This window comes from Carassius carassius, chromosome 18 (genome assembly GCF_963082965.1).
Source record: "Carassius carassius chromosome 18, fCarCar2.1, whole genome shotgun sequence".
NCBI classification, from domain to species: domain Eukaryota; kingdom Metazoa; phylum Chordata; class Actinopteri; order Cypriniformes; family Cyprinidae; genus Carassius; species Carassius carassius.
Window position 1 is genome coordinate 12,474,644 of NC_081772.1, and position 15,021 is coordinate 12,489,664.

General features: G+C 38.0%; 1 protein-coding gene across 1 annotated transcript; it reads left to right on the top strand.

Moving 5' to 3' along the window:
* Nucleotides 1–4,257: 4,257 nt before the first annotated feature.
* On the top strand, nt 4,258–12,784 carry LOC132091719 (sushi domain-containing protein 6-like). The gene is made up of 7 exons (XM_059497848.1): nt 4,258–4,359; nt 8,904–8,988; nt 9,162–9,356; nt 9,711–9,849; nt 10,213–10,601; nt 10,784–11,463; nt 11,526–12,784. Exons 1-6 carry the CDS (start codon nt 4,258–4,260, stop codon nt 10,807–10,809), a joined length of 936 nt encoding a protein of 311 aa, XP_059353831.1. The 3' UTR covers nt 10,810–11,463; nt 11,526–12,784.
* Nucleotides 12,785–15,021: the final 2,237 nt, after the last annotated feature.

A 15,021-nucleotide genomic window follows, 5' to 3' on the forward strand; every position in this document is an offset into this window, starting at 1 on the left:
GAGAGGAAGACGGAGAACAAGTTATTAAATTAGGATTTTTTAAACACAATGATTAAAGTACTGGTATCTTTAATATTGAAAGTTAAGTATTTTAATATATTGTAAACTCACAAAAAAAAAAGAAATTGTGCGTGAATAGCCTATCCAATCTCGTTGTTTTGGATAAGTACAAAACTTCAGGTCATATTTAAATCTAGATGTATTTGCATTGGCCCATGGAAACCTCTGAACACACTTAACTTGAAAGGCTACATGTTCAAGCGTACGCATACAAAAACAAACTATACTTTGAGCTTTAGTGGGCATAAATGCATGAAATCGAAACCTCAGTGGAAGTCCAAGATCTAAGACCTGTGATCTGTATTGGTCTGGACTGTTGTAGAACTTATTGAAGGAATCATATGAGGCTTCTGAATCTTGAACTTGAATCAGATGCGTGGACAGTGACGATGATAACATGGATCTATTGATAAATTTGTTGGTGCTTTACATAAGGTAATGACACAAAACAAAGAATCATGAAAATGTATTCACCAATCTTCAATACTGGGTTTTGCTATTCCAGTGAAGACCATTGCCAAACATCAATGCATCTGAACAGGAGCGCATCCCTACAGAAATGTTCCATCAACAAGCAGAAGCTGTTATTTGTGGACTGCTGCATATAAATTGTGCTGTTTGGGTCTGTACATGCTACAGGACCTGCAATTTGTGGCTTGCAACTTTATCGTGAACAGCTTGAAACATTCACTGTTCTCAACAATGTCATTACAAGGCACCTAGATTGTGTCACATTAAAGAATCCACAAAGCTTGGAGATACAAAGAGGGACCAGATCTTATCTTTATGAAATGATGTTATTTGGAACAATTCTTTTTATAAAGCTTCGCTATTGCATTGCTTCACTTACATGTGTAGTTCGTTAAAACAAACAAGAGGAAGTAGCACAGGAAGGCAACAAAAAAAAGAAAAAGAAAGAAAGCCTTGCTGTGCACAGAGGCTGATCTTAGGGTTTCTGGAGCTTGTGAGAATGAAAAGCAGCTCCCTGAAGGCACACAGCTGAAGTCGCTCTGTTTTTAGCACTAGGCACATTGTGAACTAGAGGAGTTTCCCATGTTACTCACTTCTTACTCTGATTTATCACTATATCACTTCTATATGTTATCCAGTGTTAATTCTTACCTCAGCAAAGACCGGTTTCAGACCATTATGACATTGGATAAGGTGCTTGCATAGTGAGTTAACGACAAATAGGCAATGTGAATAAAATAAATGGAATTTTCCAACACAAATTGTTTAATGGTGATTCTTCTCAGGTGCTTTCATGTGCATGCAAAAACCATTAAAAGTATCGCCTGACATAATGTTCATAGGTTTGGGGTGAGTAAAATGTAACCAAGGTCATCAAGGCTGCATTTATTTAATCCAAAGTAAAGTAAAAACAGTAGTATTGTCAAATATTATTATATTGTTTTCTATTTTGATGTATTTTAAAATGTAATGTATTCCTGTGATGACAAAGCTGAATTTTGAGCAGCTGATATTCCAGTCCTTCAATAATCTAACAAGCTGATTTGTTGCTTGTAACACATTTTCTTATTGTCATCAATGCTGAAAACAGTTGTGTTACTTAATATTTTGGTGGAAATAATTTTTTTAAGGATTTGTTGAAGAATAGAATAGAACTTTCAAAAGAACAGTATTTATTTCAAATAGAAATCTTTTGTAACAAATGCCTTGATGTGTCTTTTGATCTACTAAATGCATCCTTGTTGTATAAAAATATTAATTCACTTCAAAAGAAGAAAAATAAATCTTGCTGACCTCAAACGTTTTGAACTAGTGTCTACAGAAGAATGTCTTATGCTTCAGGAAGTGGTTTCTGTGGGTTTGAGAGATGTTTGCAAATCAGCCCTTGAATTCATTATTACCTGATGGTAAATTTCCCAGCAAAAGCAATGTTTGTTTGAGGCGCATAATATGACTAAAATGAGAACTGTGATTATAAACTTTACATTCCCCAAGTTTTGGTTCAGTTATGTTGTAATGCAACTTTAAAGTTATAGTGCTGACCTGATTCTACTTCTTTGGAAAATCCATGTGAAACAGATGTGTTTCTTCTTCAGCTAAGACTGGGTGTTTTGTTTTTCCCCTCAGGGTTTCATATGGTAGTCCTTCAGGCTCTCCTCCTTAGTTTTCTCTCTTGTCGTATGTTAGTGGTTAAACCCAAAGTTTGAAATGACTTCTTGAGACATCTATACATTCTATCAAACGGCTGCAACCACTATTGTTAAACTTTGCCATTTCTAATCTTGTAACAAAATAGCATAATTGCTCATATGCCTTCTAGACGGACTTGCTAATGCTAATAGCGCTAGGATAGCAGATGTTGTGCAGTCTCCAAATTTTATGTCACATGTTTAAGAGTAGCGAATGTTGGTGTGGGTGTCAAATCATTTGGGTTGTTTTCCTTATGCTAAGTGTTTGTGAAAACAGCTAGGAATTATATGAATCTCAGGGCTTATGTTATTTGTTTTCTCTGTGGAAAATTACATGGGACAGTACGGTGTTCCAAAAGCGGTTTTTAAATGCCATTCTTATGTCCGAAAATGTAGTCTGACTGTACAGTAGTGTGGACTAGTCTATTTGCGTCACTCTGAAAACTGCTAAGAGCTGATGGTGCCATTTGTGACATTGTCGAACACACAGCTAGCTTAGCTGAAGTTTAAGCTATGCATGTTTTCAACATGGAAAGATTCTATTACACTTCATGAAAGGAGTGATTAGGCGTCCATCCACGCCCTTGTCAAACATGATGGCACGAATGAGTTTAAAGATTAATGTCTGGTTTATCGCGAGTAGAAAGGGACTACATTATGAAACTGTGAATCTAAAAATAACCTTTTCTCCCTGTTTTTTTATTTGATCTATACCTACCTTCACTTGTTTATAGCTCAGTAACTACCAGTCAATATTTTAGATTTCCATTACACATTAGGGAAATCACAGCTTATAAATATAAATGTTCAACTTGTCTTGCGTCCCAGGCACTAATGGTGATTCAGTTGTTAGAGAACCCACATCTTGCTTTGTATATAACTAGTTACTGATTTACATCAAATCATTATGAGGAAGTATGAGGAAACATATGACTAAAATACAGACTGTTCCTCATATGAGGATTAGCCTAGATTCTTTCTCAGTACACATGCAAATCAAGTTGCATAAATGCCGAGAATACACTTTGTTGCTTAATTTACTTCATTTCAAACCTGTATGTCTATTACTATGGGAAAAAGTTCTGAAGATTGTACTAGGGCTTTTTCCCATGTAATTACAATGAACAAAAGCTTCAAAAAGGTTACAAAAGCAGCATAGAAATGTTATATCATCCACCTTATCATCAGTGCTGCAAGCTATTTCCTGTGAATGTGTGAAACTTTCAATTCTTTAACCGCTATAGTTACATAACTAGAAAAATAAAGTGTTATCAAACAGTAAAGCCATTTTAGCCACAAACCCTTGTTTATAATTACAAAAATTTTAATACGATAACAAATACCATTTTGCAATATCAAGCAGAAGCCTATAGAGTTCTGTTTTTATATACTAATGCTAATATAACTGGAAGCAACTGATGCTGGAAGCTTTGTAATTTTAAGTAACACATGACCACACCTGTTCTCACGTTAAAAATAAGGTGAATATCTGCTAAAAGTCTGGTAACTCTAGATGAGAAATAGACCCAAATGAAGTTGTTTTTCACTGAAAATCTGGTCATCTGGTGTCTGAATGAGCAAATCATTCTCTTTAGTAAATTGTTTTGATGTGGTTCAAAGGACTAGTCTGAATGATTCGTTTGTGAATCAGTCATTGCAACATCAAGTGAATTTTTTGAGTGAATGTTTGATTACATTTGGCCCAGTGTAAATCGTTTTAAGGAAGTTTGTGTGAGATTGCAGTGACTAGCATTTTGCATGTTGAAGAACCGATCCCTTTGTGGTTTGGCTCGTGATGTGACTGTATTCCGCCACTGGCGTGAGATTTAAAAATGAAACTATTTACATAGATCCATCTGAGAAAACAATACACCACCCTCATTACCCCCCAAAAAACTCCCAGTCTTGCTTCAAAACTACAACTCACTGCACCATCTGTCTGTGTGGACCCTATGACCCTGATGACCCTAAGCTGTCTAGTCACGTTTAAACAGATGCTTTTTCACACTCGTGTTCCTAGAAGCCATTACCCAGCACAATGGACGTCAGCACCTCTGAGTACAGCTGCTGGCCAAGGATCCAAGCGGCTGACTGGCAGCAGCTTTTGCTCCGACTGCTTGTGTGCACCACAGAGGCTCCAGTCTGTCATTAGCTGTGGGCCGAGTGCATTCCTGGAGTGGGAGAGCCAAGACACAGCAGATCCCCAACACAAGAGCACTGTGTCTAGAGCTATCCGCTGATAGCAGACACAGTTGCTCTCTATCGCTTCCTTGTTTCCCTCTTAGTACACAGAAGAGGAGTTACTTGTGCCTCACAACTATCCGAAAAGAATCAGAAGGGTGCAAAACACCCATCTGCCACTTTTCACTGTGACAAAGGCGAGAGGAACAATAGAATCTTCCTCTGTGTCTTCTGTCAGATTGTGTCTCTCGGTTTTCCCTCCCAGTCGATTTGGTTCAGGACGAAGAGCTGCTTAAATTAGTCATCTGCCGACCTCGGGCTGTAAAAGGGCGTAATAAAGAACATGTGGAGCTTTGGTTAATGCTTTTGTTTCGTCTTGCAGAAGACAGGCCTCATTTAAGGCCCCACTGCTGTCCATTTGTGACGGCTCTCAGGGTATGATAGGTACACATGTATATATTTGGGATGAATTGATTTAGACGTTATGGCTGGTATAAATTGTCAATATTGTTATAAATTTGTATTGATTTGTTGGCTGCTCTCTTCTCATGATTTCCAATCTATGCTACTGTGTCTCTGTGATTTAAAAAAAATGCAAAAAGGAAGTGTTTAACAGTTTTGAAAGGGTGGTCCTGAGAAATGATGTTTGTGTATTAAATCAATCAATGAGTCAGTAATGGTTTCGTTTCAGATGGATCAGTCTTTTATCCAGGTAGAGTCTCCTGGATGTCTTGTCAGGGCTCGTTTTGCTCTAGCAGCCAAGTCTGTCTGCTTCTGCTGTGTTTTTTTGATTTTGTGTTATGAGACATATGCATGTGGAAACTCATTCCTCTCCTCCATCCCTGAAGGAATGACACCCCTTTCGCTGGAACTCACTTTCCTAACACCGCTTCCCGCTCGGCCGTGAGAGGCTGTGGGTGTGCTTTATCTCTAGCAGTCAGCTTTTCCCATCGCAGATATGCGACGCCCCTGCTGTGTTTCCCTTTAACCCATTGAGTCCACTTCAGAACATATGCGGACCCAGTAAGTGCTCATTCATACACTCACACATATCGACTCAACCCTTCCTCCCGCCAGCAGCAGGACTTATGTTATCCAAATCATGTTTTGTACACAGAAACATGAGACGCTGGTATCTCACGATCTTCTCACTCTCGTGTAGGGGTTTTTGCAAGAAGGAAACCACATATTTTTATTAGCCCTTTAAGAGCCATTTAAGATATGTTATGTCACGAGTGGGTCTGATATCTCAGCAGCTGTGGTGTGCTTATTTCATCAACAACATCAAAACCTGCTGTGCGATTAACACGTTGGCCAACACCACTGGATATCTCAGGAGGTTTGTGAAGTGGGCTTTGGTGGTTACTGTATTACGAATTCAATGAACAAACATCTATTATGAATGAATCACTGTGTTAGAGCAGGTTAGAGCATAGCATTATGAGTCTAGAAATGTGTCAGCTGCTATAGATTCTGCTATACTGTTTTTCTACTGTTCAAAAGTTCAGTGTCAGTTTTTTTGATAAATGCTGAAAATGCTTAAAAATCTACTTAAATATTAGTAATTTTGTTTTGCTGTATACATATGGCGAAAACATTGTGCAGGGTTTTAATAGTTTTTAAAAGTCTATTAAATAAAAACAGATTGATTTTGTATAATTTTGTTTTTCTGTTTTTTTTTATGGCTTCCAAAGTTTATAACATTTAATTTACAAAATTAAAACTTTTAAACTAAATGTAGGCAAGGTTGTAAAGATCTTTTAGTTTGGTATCAAGGAATTGTTTTTTAGCTTAGTTTAAGTTTTTCACGGTGATGGTGTTTGTTCTTATTTCACATAACAAAAATAAAAAAGAAAGAACTGAAAAAGTATTTCATAAATTGAAATGATGTACTGACACCAGACTTATTTTAAGTCACTTGAGGATGAGAAATAGGCATTACCACATGGTTATGTAATCATGAAATATTTTGGTGTTTCCAGTAAAAAGAAGTCATGATATACGGTTATTGTTAATTATAAAATTCATCATCCTGTAAGATCTTGGTCATTCTGCCCGTTCCTAATTTAGATTCAAATCCACGAGAGATGTGCTTACATGTACCCTCCTCCATTTCTATAAAATTCCATAAATGGGAGAGAGAAACAAATCCACCCTCTTGCCATTTTCTGACAGCTTGCTTACAATCTCAGGGATTTGAATTAGGAGAGATAAGGAAAAGACAATAGAGATGGAAAAACGCATCACCCCATGTATTAAGGAGACCTCAAACATAAACATATTTACAAAGAACGATTTCTTTGAGACAGCAGGGTCTAATCCACGGCTGGGCCGCTGGCTTTTGGTCTCACTGAGCTGCTGCACACTTCAGTGGTCAGTAATGTGATCCGCTTTAGACCACAGCCATTTATAATAAAGGATAATTAGAACTTCATTCTGCTGTAAATCCCTTTTTTTTGGGTGCCGCATTGTGGATAATTGGAGGTCAAAGGCTTTTCAGGACCATGTGTTTGACATTGTTTCATTGTTGCGATCTCTTTCCAAATGTTGGTCAAGGTCAAGGATCCAGTTTAGGGTGCATTAGGTAATTGTTTGTGGTAAATTTGATCTGCTATTTGAGGTTGACAAAATTAACCGAGTTTCTAATGAAACTTCTGCCAGCAAACAGGTTAATTGGAATTTCAGTCTGAACATATTTTTGGACGTTATGTTTTCTGACACATAACCCATCCCATGTGGTACTCCTAAAATAGGTATCTATTGTCAAGTGTGCAATCAGTTTTAGATGTTGTGAAAGCCCAGTCTAACTTGTCATAGCAGGTCTAGGCAGCTGTTATTATCAAATGTTCTTCTGCAAGTCTGCGATTCTTTCATTTTTCTGATGGATCCTACCTTTTAGTGACGCACGAGCTAACCATAAAATGACAAGGAAAAAAAACATGATCCAGTTTCATTTAGACCTAAGGCAAAACAATGTCGATGAGTCTTCTTTATTGTTTTCACCTCATGACTTCATGAGAATCAGAACATTCCATTTTAAAAAGTGCATTAAAATACCAATCATAGACTCCAACCAAATATATCAACTGCTCAGATGTTGCATGTTTGATATAATGGATTGTGAAGCTCTGCATCTGTGGTTCATATCCTGGCTGTTTGTCTGGTGTCAAAACAGAAGTCCATAATCTGCTGATGGCAGTTTAAGAGCATATTAGAAACTCAGATTAGAGAACCCAGTGATTGAGGGGGTCTGTCCAAACATACCCTGTTTGTTTGAGTTTTTTTTTTGTAATGATTGTAATGAGGTGATAGACATGTTTATGTGTTTCAAGTGACGTGTTGTGTGACTGAAACTCAGGAAAGGGTTTTCTTTTGTTCCCCCACATGAGAAAAAAGAAGAATATGAGAGGGGAAAGAGACACCACTGGCTTTATGCCATAAAACCCCAGGGACAGAAATGTAGTATTCTGTTATCCATCTCAAGGCTGGACATTATGTGTGTGATCTGCGTGACGTTTTTGTTAAATTGAGGAGGAATTTAATACCAGACAGCAATATGAGAATAAGATCTGCTTGTGTCCCCTTTTTCTCTTTGAAACACAATGAATTTTAGACTTAGGGCACTGAAACTATTGTTTGAGTTTATCTAATGGTAGTTCCCAAGTAATCGAAGGTGAGAGATATGATCAACCAGGAAAGTACAGGGTAGTTTTTAATTTTTTTCTTCCAAACATTTTGAACCAGCCTCAATGTGCGATGTCACAATAACTATTGCTCGTTGAAAGTTCAAAGGGCAAAATCCAGTCATTTCCCATGTGATCAGGAGTTTTGTGCGAGGGCGAAAAAGTTCCCCATGCTGATTTCGCTCATGTTCAGTACGCCCACGTCCAGAACTCTCTTTGTTTGCACGTGTCAATGTTTATGAATATATTAAATGAAATGGGACGAAATTAATCTTGACAAACTATATATCATTATAAAGATCTAAGCCTCAAGCATCGACAACAGATCGCTGTTTTTCAATGGAAAGCTTATAATGGAAAGCTTATAAAGACTGTATTTGCTAAATTTGTGTAAGCAGTACACATCAAAACATCAAGAATCAAAATGCAGTACATACCAGATTCGTCGTAATAGCGAGTCATAAACACATATACTCATTTTTCATGATATCTTCTTCAGATTTGAAATAGAAACTCGTGAGACATGTGACTTTCAAACCATTACTTTTCTAGATTGCTCCAGGACTGATTTCATGTATTTTTATATCAAATGAAAAAAATCAGTGTGGTAGAATTTTTTTCAAGGCACTTCAATGTCTATAGCTTTTAATATTTTTGAGCATTATCAACTCTGGTTGATAAAAAGTAAAGCCAAAAGGGTCTTCTTTCCAAAGACACCAAAATTATGTTTGTAAGACACTGAAGTAAGGAACTGTTGCAATTTTAAGTTAGGTAGGGCACTTTCAGCTGTGAGTCCCATAATGGGGAGTCTGGTTAACAGGTTAAGTTGGATGGCTACAGAATCATAACATGTACCGTCTCAGGCCACTGGTCCTCTGACCCACCTCGCTGCATCAAAAATGATGGTATGTTCAAAATGAACCCTCTCATCGTCCACACTTCCTGTTTTCTCATGAGTTGTATTTGGTTCTAAGAAAGTTGGATGTCATTGCTATTCACATCATGTCAGAATAACTGATTACGAGTTTCTGATTAGAAATCAGTTTCTTGGTCAGACTTTTAACTTTTTCCCCAACAGTTTGTCAACCACCGAGTGAGCCAGAGAACGGAGGATATAACTGCCACCCCCCACCGTGCCACAGACTGACACAGGGTACTGTGATTGAGTACTTCTGTGATGAGGGTTACATTCTGAAAGGAGGGTACCAGTTCCGAACCTGTGACAACGGAGAGTGGAAGTCGCCCATGCAGATCAGTTGTCACCCTGTGCAAGGTACGTCTTGATCCACAAGCTCGGCCATTAGGATATTCTGCCGTCTTGTCACATATGGACAGTTTTCCTCCTTCTTGACAAATGTTGAGAGCAGAGAATAATTTTTCACTTGGTAAATTACAGTAATGTAGCCAAATGTGCAAGTGAGTTCAGTACAGCATCAGAAGTTTCCCAGAAAGTAGCTGTTAGACAATCATATTTCAGTGTTTTGAATACTCACTTGAATGCGAGTTAAAATTTTAGGGAGATTTGAAAATTGATGGTGATGTGTGTAGCTTTTCTTCACAAAACTTGAGTACTCTTTATCATTTCAATCTGATTGTTTGGTTTCATCTGAAGTTATTTCTCTTCCAGGGGAGGAGCAGCAATCCCAGCTGCTCATGCCAGCTCTGCCTATCGTGGCCTCCACTGCCAGCTCTGTGGCCTTCATCCTGCTGTTGGTGGTGCTGTTTGTTTTGCTTCAGCCCAAACTCAAGTCCTTCCACCACAGCCGGTGAGGCTCTGTCTCATTCTTACTAAGCATAGCTTCTTCACAGACGCTTGTTTTATTCTCATAAAGTGGGAGTTTACGTAGCTCTTAAAGGAACAGCAGCAATTTATTTGTTTTTGAAAATAATTCTTTGAGTCTATGTAAAGTTACAGTAATATTGTGAAATACTGTGATTTGCTGCTCATGGAACATTTCTCGTTGGTTGAGGTAATTAATATTTTTTTGGAAACCATGAAACATTTTTCCAATAATTTGCTGTTGCATAATCAGCTCACTGCGATGTAAGCCGCAGATCAGGCAGGTCAAGAGTTGATATCGTTTAAGCCTTATTTTTTATTTCCATATCTCTCCTTCTCTCTTTCAAAGCAGCCGGGAGCAGGTTGTGTCAGAACAGCCTACCTTCATTATTGATGGCGTTCAGGTGTCACTGCCCTCCTACGAAGAGGCAGTGTATGGCGCAGGCGGCAGTTCTGTGCCCCCTCCTGAGTCCCGGGTTCAGATCGTGCTGTCGGAGGGCCCTCAGGCTGAACCTCTCGAACAGGCTCAGGCGAGTTACAGTTTTCCCTCCACCTCGACTGCTGTGTCTTCGTGTCACGCAGAGACTGAATTGGTCCACCAGGTGCCCTCTGCCTCCTCTCCATCCTCCTCATCCTCTCCCTCCTGGGCTGCTGAGCAGCCTGGTGCCGCTGCACCTCTCCACCGCAGCGATCAGCACAGCTTGCTTTCAGTCACCTCTGCCGAAGATTATGGTGATGGTGAGTCACTTGCAAATCTAGAAGTGATGTGTGGTTTAATGACATGTAACATTAAGTGTCTATGATAAATAAAGTCATTTTGAAACTTGTGGCAAATGCATATTAAAATTTATATAAAAATATTATATATATATATATATATATATTCATTGCATCATACATTCTTCATCTCTTTTCTCCAGATATTCCATTGCTAAAGGAGGCCTGAGTTTGTGTGCATTCACCCCTCTCTCTGTCATCGCTGGCCAGGACTGTAACCCCTAAAGCTTCTCACCAAACGCTTACCCCAAGCCACCCGACAGAACGCAGCAGTAAAAAAATCTTTCAGCTGTCCCTCTGCCAACAAATCACCCACCCCTGGGGTCTACAAGCTGCATGGCCCCCAAGGAGTCCAGCAGCTCACATCACAGGAAAAATCTTGACTGAATGACCCCTCAAATGGATGCGCAAATGATCGAGTTTAACACGTCGCACCTTTTGTTGCAGGTGCGCTAATAATCAGATGCATTACCTGGCTTACCTCGTCACGGCAAGGATTCACTATTTACAAAGGAATGCATTCAGATTACGTTGTGGACCTCTGCTCCGTCAATGACTGTGACCTCTTGTGAAGGGGAGAGTTCAGCAAGGATTTGCTAAGCCAGGCCCTTTTCCCTTTGATGCTGCATGTTCTGTGCAATTTCTTTTCTCGGTTTCGTTCTACGCGCATACACACAGGAGCACGGCACAATCGAAGCATGACACATAGCACCATCTCCACACTCGTCACTTGTGCGAGACGCAGGGTTGAACCAATTTACATTGTACTGAATTCAAATACATGCTTGTCTTTTTATTTGTCAAGACGTACCTGTGCTGTGCAGTGCTCTGCGTGTGTGTGTGTGTGTGTGTGTGTGTGTGTGTGTGTGTGTGTGTGAGTGTGAGTGTGTGTGGGTGGGTGTGTGTGTGTGTGGGTGTGTGATGCCTGTGTGACGTGGCTGTTGTGATTCAAAGAGGGCTGATGTATCATCTAGGCTTCTTTTCCCCAAAATAGAGAACATTTTCAATACCTCCATTTTCTAATTGAGATGTTATTTAAGTAGAATGGATGTTCCTTGTCTACATGTCTGTTTGTCCAAAGTGAGGGAGATATACTTTGTGTTAGCGTTTGTGAGATTACTGTTCTCATTCAGAGAAATTATTCCACTTTATTTCTTCCTTTAAATGCGAGTGTATCTCTCTCATGTTTGTGTTACACGCACAAGTAAACAAGTTTTCTCACTTGTATGTACTTTTTCCAAAAGGGCTTTTTTTTTGAGTGTGGACTAATTTCATTACTGGGCTATCTATACCTTATCAATTTGACTCTGACTAATAATATTTGGAGTTGAGCAAGTTTAATTCACTTTTAATTAATGAAACTCAACAGCATAAATTGCATTTGAATGTTTTGCAAAGCCATGGCTAACATTTTGAAGATGACTATCAAGGATAGGAGATCCTTTTATTTTGTTTTCTTAATAAATCATTTCAGCCATGTGCCATTAAAATGGTATTTATAAGGAGAATTAATCAAATATCCTGTTAGATCTCAACTAGGTTGTGCGTTGTATTAATGCACTGTATAAATAGCTCCAGAAAATGGCCTTGTTCTTCACTCTTCATGTTCTTTTGGCAAATGGGCATTTAAGAAACCAATGAATATTTTGTTTGAGTTTGCATTTCACATCCTTGCCCATTGCCTCCTTGTGTATATCCCCGTGTTTGACTCTTAATTCTGTTAGTCAACATGCATCAAAAAGGCCTATGTATATTTTTGCGTCTGATTTTGGAAAGAGAGGTCAGCACATCCTCAGTTTTGTGTTCCTGACTTGTTTTTATAAGTTGGTGTACTTTTTTTTTTCATGCAAACTGAAGGCGAAATATTACTGCTGCCTTAATTTGTACATTTCATACATTTCTCACTTTGTAATCACGTGTTTCTTCCATCTCACTGGCTTTGTCTTCAGTTTCCTTATGGCCTTACTTTTTCTTTTCTATGCATTGCCTTGTAGATGTTCAGACATTGGGTTTTACTCTGGAGGATATGACATAAGATTATACATCCGTACGTCCTCAGAAGTGTATTTTTTTTTCTTTCAGTGAACATGAAACATGAACTTTTGAGAGTGTTTTTGTTTGTTTAATTCAAAGGATGTTTTAAAGTTTAAAATGAAAGGATGCAAATAAAAAAAGGATATCTAGGATGTGCGTGAAACACTGTTGTATGGTGTTTTTCTGCAAGTGTAATTTAAGTTGATTCATCCATCCAGCTCCCATTACACTTCTTTTGGTTTTCCTCTGTACATTGATGTGGGTATGAAGATAGTATTTTAATATTTGTATAAAGTTTAATTTAATTCTACAGTGTGTATATAACTATTTCTAATTAAAGCTTTCATTTGAAGTGCTCAAGTGCTGTGTTTACTTTGATGTGTTTGATGCTTGTCATGTTGTGGTCCACTGTAATTTCTTTTATAGTTATATAATAGCCATACTGTCATATGACATGATGGATTCCATTGTAATGAGGGTAAAGTGCAGATAACATTAGTAAGTAATTACAGTTTTTTTCGATTGCTTAACGACAGTGAGCACAACTGGAGCTACATGTGCAAAACTACATTTTGCACTAGCAACAGTCACCTGAGCTAAACAGTTCACATCACCTGCAAAACTCATTCCAAGCAACACAACTCTTAACACATGGCTCAAAACAGACTCAGTGCAGCCAAACACTACACACAACCCTCACTGAGATAACACACACTGTCACTCAGAACACACTGAGAGGAAAAACACTAGCATCAAACACCGAACTTTTCATCTTTACAGTTTGAACAATTTCAGTGACTTCATTACAAAGTCATATTTTCTTCAAAGAAAGGACTGACATTCTTTCACATGATTTATTTACATTTTTAGAACATAATCCTTTAAGGTAAATGAAAATGAGCAGTTTCCTGCAATAGTCTGCAGTAATTTACAGAATTAAAGTAATGAGAAAAAAGGTAGAAACTAAAAGTACATACTGTAATTCTAACAAATAATTGAGGGGCTAATCCTGAAATTGCAATCAGCAGTGTTTGAAAGGCACAAGGCTGAAATCTATTCTGTTTTGAATGCGTGGTTCACAGTTTTGACAGCAGTGTGTTAGCATTTGAACAAAGTGCTGTAAATCCACAGTGTTGTGCAGGTTGTGGTTAAAGTCATGGGATAAGTGTGTAGAGTTTTGAAAACTGTGTTCAAGCAATGAAAAACTAACTAGAGTTTGGTCACATGAACTGCTGCTGTGCAGACTGGAGTTTTGCACTTGTGACTCCAGTTGTGCTCACTGTTGTTTAGTATGGAGGTAAATTATGGAGGTAAATCAGTAGCTAAACTTGAGAGGTTGAAGATCTGAATGTGAGAACTTGTCATATTTATATTTGTATTTGTAAGTTAAAATTTACTGTCACAGCTCTGATGTGAAAAGCTGAATCTTTCAATTTGCACACACAGACAATGATCAAAACACTCGTGTTTTGAATTGGAAGTTGTAGATTAATAGTCACAAATGTGTAGAATGACATTCACACAAAGAAAATGACATACACACATGTTTACGACATATTTACTTTTGCACTTTACTTCAGTTTCGCTGCACAACGTCAAGTCGGCACTTACAACCTCTCAGATCTGGAAGTACAAGTTCAAATCCTACCGCTCAGACTTTTGCTACTCTTTTTGCGGTATTCTGTTGCAAAACTCACTTGTGCACTTGTATATGCAGATGTGAGAGAGCAGAGCTGGGGGCGGGGCTTTGGTGCGAATGAAGACATTTTATTGGTAGATGCCCGACCAATGAACAACGCCAATTGTTTTCACTGAATATCCTTAGCTTTGACAGGATTTTAAGACACTGCATTCATTTTGCCATTCAGGTATTATCTAGTAGACAAATAATGCAACATATTTTATATGTATATCCCACTGCATATCACTCTACCAGAGTTGCAATATAATGCTGTTTTTATTATTTTTATGTTTTGTAAAAATAATTTTAACTTCTTCATTGGGTTAAATTCCCAATTTGCTTGTCAGTAATGAACCTTTTTAAATGCAACATTATTATTATTTTTTTTTTAATAAAAATCGAGTGTTTAATAATGTCTAAATGTACATTAAACAGCAAAACCTAAAAAATAAGCACTTATGACCAGAAATACTGTTTTGAGCAACTAGTAGAGCTAAATACATGTATTTATTAAACATCAACAAGGCCATCTAGTGTTTAAGCAATGGAATTGCATATGAATATTATCTTTCTGGCCACCAAATGCCTCTAATTTAAAGCGTGCCTCTTTGCACAGGAATTTAAACCTAAATACTGCAGTTATTGTAGTATAAATAATAACCATAT